Source organism: Mastacembelus armatus, unplaced genomic scaffold (genome assembly GCF_900324485.2).
Source record: "Mastacembelus armatus unplaced genomic scaffold, fMasArm1.2, whole genome shotgun sequence".
Taxonomy (NCBI): Eukaryota; Metazoa; Chordata; class Actinopteri; order Synbranchiformes; family Mastacembelidae; genus Mastacembelus; species Mastacembelus armatus.
The window spans coordinates 132,257-137,792 of record NW_022872853.1 but is presented as its reverse complement, the minus strand read 5'-3'; the positions used below and the strand labels follow the sequence as shown (position 1 = coordinate 137,792).

Sequence of the window (5,536 nt, the reverse complement as noted above, 5' to 3'; positions counted from 1 at the left end):
TTCTTTATTAAAAATAACTTTCTTTTGAGCTGTAGCGGGCATTAGCCGCTGAGCTAACCGTGGCTAACTTCTTGACAGACGAGAGGTGTCACTCTGATGGAAAAACACTGTATGAATGAATTTTTGTTAAAGTTGCACAGTATCATCTTTATTGTTGCTGTAGGAAAAAAATAATCTTTGATTTTGTGTCAGTGATGATGTTTCCTGTTAATCCCCCCTCCTTCCTACCCCCCAATCTCTGACCTCAGATCAGGTAGAGTCAAGTGAGGGGTCACACCTGAACACTACTGCTCTGTTTCTTCCAGAATCACCAGTTGAAGAATCTTTGTAATTATAAAACTGATAGCAGCCAAACACAAACTGAATAAAAAAAAAAAAAAAAAAACTGAAGAAAATCTCTGTATGTCTGAGGCGGCGGGAACACCTGGACAGGTAAACCACAATCTGCAGAGGTGATGGTTCTCTTCATTCTTATTTCTTGTCCGTCTTACAATTTAAAAGATCATTTTTGTGATTTCAGTTTTTCTTCCTTTTCCAACAAACTTCATTATAGCTCTTGAGCATCTGCACTAAACAAAAGCAATAAATCAATAGGATGTGAGAAAAATTAGGTGAATGAAATGTAGAAGGTGGTGACATCACTGTGATGTCATTTTGACCTCAACAGTGAGGACGGGGAGCTCCACCAGTCTGCAGTGTTTTTGGCATATTTAATTCAGAGCATTTTTTTTTGGGTCACATCTTAAAGATTTATTAAGCCATTAGTCGTGTCTGACAGGGTCAGCAATAATTAATTGGGGGCGTGGCCTGTTTGCGACTCAGCCAATCAGAGCAGAGCAGGAATCAGGTCATAGACTGGTGATGGGGAGAAAAAGACACTAGTGTCTGCAGACCTGGCTCTGCATGTTTCAGAAGCCTTTACAAATATGATGGAGACAAAATGTGCAATAAAGTAGAGAAACTACATAAAAAGTACAAACTTTATATTCTGTAACAACGTACCTCAGTTAATTCATGTGGCAAATGTCGGGGAGGGGGATTCTGATATTTTGGACTGGTTTTTGACAATCTGTTTTGTAACATGCAGCATTTTGAAGATGTGAGCTTTTGCTCACATTTTTCACTGTTCACACTGAAATGCAGATGTCAACCTCTGCTTCTGTCCCGTGATATGAAGCTCACATTCAAACTTCACACTGGACTATAAGAGCTGGGCCCAGGTGAGTGTGATGACACACCAGGTGTTGTTCTACACAATGGGGTGTTCACTCACAACTACAATTAAAATCAGTGACTTATTGTTTTATTCTAATACGTGTCAACGTGTTAAGGTGAGCTCAGTCTGTTATGACCCTAACCATACAAAGCTGAGACTGGTGGTTGTGGTGATCTGGATATAATGGGTGCATGCGGAATCTGCCTGTTGCTGCGCTGTGAAGTTTGTTCATCTTCCTGAAACAGGAAGCAGAGTTGAATCTAAGCATCTTTCACCAACAGCCTTTTCACTAAAAACGAGAAAACAGCAATTTCCAAGGGACGTCAAAGCGGTGTCTGTTATTTTAACGTTGGTGACTTTTCGTTAAACTAAACCCAACTGTAAACATTTGCTGTTACCATGGAGATATGCTCCTGTTACTATGGTGATCTACTCCAGGTGGATTTAACTCTCAGATGTGCATCGGGACATTTAGTTTTTGGTCTAGTTGAAATATTTATATGTGTAACCAGAAGAAAAACGACAACAGCAAAAAACTGTTTTCGATTTAAAAACAAGCAGCTTCAGTTTTTCTGCAAAATCAACAGTCTGGCTTCCTGATCCAAGTCCTGAAGTCTCAGTATCTGTTCTAATGTCCCCAAGAACAGCCTTTAGGCGGTCCTGTTCCTGGTCTCAGTCCTGATACTTTCGGTATGAACGACTCCATGATGTCTCCTCTGTCTCCAAACTCGAGACACCAAGACACTCAATCAGTGCAGAGTCCAGCAGAGATTAGCACAGACCAAAACAGACAAGCAGAGTCCCTCAGTGACCAGTAGACACCAGTAGAGTTCAGCAGGGTTCAACAGACATCCGGTCAGGTCCCTGATAGGGTTCCTCCTTGTTGCATCTCAGGTTCAGTCACTACAACCTGATCTAAGTTCTTGGTGGGCTGGATTTTGTTCTGGCTGCTGTCAGACCGATTTCTCCGGTGTGCTTGATTGCAAACCTGCGTCAGTCCCCGGCACAGCTCCTTACGGATGTTGTCGCTGGACAGGACATAGAGGATGGGGTTTATGGCGCTGTTGATGGTGGACAGGCCGAGGGAGATGGTATAGGGGGTGTAGGTGATCTTCTCGAACAGGCAGGTGCCGTCCTGAGGGAAGCGGAACATGACGGCCCTGACCAGCAGAAGCAGGTGATATGGAGCGAAGCAGACCAGGAATAGGACCACCACCGCCACTGCCAGCCTGCGAACACGCTGCTTTTGCTCATACCTCAGCCCTGAGCTGTGCTGCACGTTGGCCAGGATGCCGCGGTTCGTCACTACCAGCAAGAGCAGTGGGAACAGGAAGCCAACCACGAAGCGGGCGTAGTTGAAGCCCGTCACTGTTGTGCTGCCCTGACTCGGCTCAAAGCAGCGGCGATCAGCTCTGGCAGGATCGCCCTCCCTCATAGTAAAGACAGGGACATGGCCTATGGCAACCAGCAGTACAATGGTGAGGGCGATGAGGACAGCATGTCGCTGCCGCCGCAGACCACGGGACTCCACGCTGTAAACCACAGCGATGTAGCGGTCGCAGGAGATGCAGCAGAGCAGGAAAATGCTGATATACATGTTGTTGAAAAAGATGTAGCCTGTCAGCTTGCAGGCGGCTGAACTCCATGGCCACAGGTGACCTCGGCTGACGTAGTACGCCCAAGCAGGCAGCGTGAACAGGTAGGTCAGGTCACAGAGCGACAGGCTCCACAGGTAAATGCCCAGCACATTCTTCCTGCAAACCTGCAGCCAGGTGAGGTAGACGGTCAGCAGGTTAGCAGGCAGGCCAACAACAAGCACCACGCTGTATAGCAGCACCAGCAGCAGGCGACCATCGTCGTATGGAGGCTCGCACAATACTGAACTCTCATTGGTCATCAAAGAAACAGTTTGAGTTATCGGCAACTCGTGCATGATGTCAGCAAGGACCAATTACAATCAAGGCCAGTTTGTCTGCAGGGACACAAACACAGATCTCAGGAAACAATAAACAACAGAAGTTAGATTGTATTTCCATGATCAACTCTGCGTTAGCACATTTTCAGGTGTGCACCGACTTCAGTTCACTTTGTGCTGTTTTGAAAATAAAAGCATGTGAATCAGCAGCAGGAATCAGATGTGATCAAATATCAGATTCATTAATTTTATATTTCATATCAGTCAAAGGCTGAAGCAAACTTTCACTTCTGAGAAACACTCAGCATTTCCTGTCTGACAGGAAAGCCCCGACACCATAACAATTTTGAGAAACGTGTTTTCAGGGTTTAGGCACTTACATTTCTGCAGGGAGATAAGCAAATAAATTAAGTATCTTCTTCAGATGAAGAAAAACAGAAGAACTTGTGTTAAACTGAGCTTCACTGCTGCAGTGTCAATGCTCTTCATTCAACAATCTGCAAATTCACCACCAGCTGTTTTGACCTTTAATTGACCTTTTCTTCGTCTCAGTCGCTGTAAGTCACCGAGACATTTTAAAGGAACAAATGAGTCGCCGGAAAAACATTTGATTTCCATTGTTTTAAATTTAGACATAAGAACTGACGTGGCCACTGCTTCATACTAGTGGTTTAGTTTTTATCATGTGTACAACTGTTAGTTTAATAATAATGTGTATTAACACCACAGCAAAAGTTCACTAGTTCCCATTGACAGCTTTAACAATAAATATGCAAATATCAAAATAGAGCGCGTAATAGTCAAACACAGTATCTTATGTTTCAATGGTATCTTATGATCTGTAGTTTTGACCTTATTCTTCAGGATTTATTTGGTATGGATGTTGCATCTTTTGTGTTTTGTTATTTTGCAGACAAACTGACCATGTGCTACTTGTCAAAGTCTTTGTGTTGTTAATAACACACCACATAATCAACAGAAATCACAAAAGCTGTCCAGTGGTAAAGTCATAATGAGTACTTCTAGTACTTCAAGTATACTTGGATGCTGGTTTTTTCATGCTGGTAGCAGTTCAGGTTGTGCGTTAACGTGTTGTCTGTCATCTCGGGACATAAATTCATGTGTTGTCGTAGTTCATCATGGTACTGAAGCCTGGCTGAGACTGTTGACCTGGGACCAGGTTTGTGTTTTCCTGGGTTGTATGGTGGATGGAGCACGGGGCTGAGAGTCAGACTCAGAGTACTGACCCAGCTTCACAATAAGACCTGCCAGTGGTTTTTCAAAACCAGCCCTTTCATACTAAACTGGCATCATGCTCCCTGTTTTTTCTTTGTGCTTCACAAATGAATATTTCATGAACATTTCACGTCGAACTAAACATGCACAGCTGTTTCTGCTGGAAATAAGAGCTGAAATCAGAGCAGCTGAACTCTGATTGGCTGATTAGTGTGACCTCCTTCTGATCATAATGGTGTCCAATCACATGCTCGCATTTATTTATTGTGGCCCTCTTTAGCCGTAACATTGATTATGATGGTGACAGATTTAAAGAGATCCAGCTGAATCTTATTGATCACTAATGAGGTCAAATTTGAAGTCAGCCAATTAATGTGTAATTTTGTTTCTCCTTGTCACGGCACAGACTGATGCTGTTCAACAGTCTGTTATAGAAACGAGAAAAAAATATTTCTTTGACTTCAATAGCGGTGGTATATATCACTATTATGTGTAACATATTAAATGTTAATTACTATTGAAACTAATGGTGATAATAAAATATTTTGTATTTTAAGCCATTTTCCACTATTTTTGTTTTATTATTAGAGATAAAATGAGGTATGTTAAACTGTAGTAATAATTTATGTATAACGGTGACATGAGTATCACTTTAATGACATTAATAATATTACAAAGGACAGTAAGAGTTATTTGACTACTATAAGGATGTAATATTATAAGATTAATGTAATGACTATGACCAGAAATATATTTTAATTAAGATATCTTATAGTACTAAAAGATATAGTAGTAGAAGTAATATTCCAGAACTAATATTGTAGCATTAGTAGTTAGGTATTGTTTCTTCTGACAACAGATCAATACTGATAAAACTAATTGATTAGCTATTGTTAAAAAATGTCTGGTTCGGTGAGCCACAGTGACTGTTACTACGGAGTCACGCGGGTTAATAGTAGTTTTACTGATACGACACAGTACAGTAGTATAAGTAGTACACGAACTGAATACTCGAACGTGTGTAACAGTAATTCTGCAGTAATTTTCTACAGCCAGTATTTGTCTTTCAGATTAAAGGTCAAACTCACCTGGAGCTCGCGCACCGCCCGAGTGTGTATCCTCGCGCTGAAGAGGAAAGAAGTGACGTGACATCCAGCAGACACGAGGAT

The 5,536-nt window shown here is 42.0% G+C and overlaps 1 protein-coding gene across 1 annotated transcript; it reads right to left on the bottom strand.

Moving 5' to 3' along the window:
- Window positions 1–233: 233 nt before the first annotated feature.
- Window positions 234–5,520, bottom strand: LOC113131189 (probable G-protein coupled receptor 132). Its single transcript, XM_026308187.2, has 2 exons — window positions 5,456–5,520; window positions 234–3,188 (listed from the first exon to the last, which is right to left on the bottom strand). Exon 2 carries the CDS (start codon window positions 3,147–3,149, stop codon window positions 2,073–2,075), a length of 1,077 nt encoding a protein of 358 aa, XP_026163972.1. The 5' UTR covers window positions 3,150–3,188; window positions 5,456–5,520; the 3' UTR covers window positions 234–2,072.
- Between the last annotated feature and the right edge of the window lie 16 nt (window positions 5,521–5,536).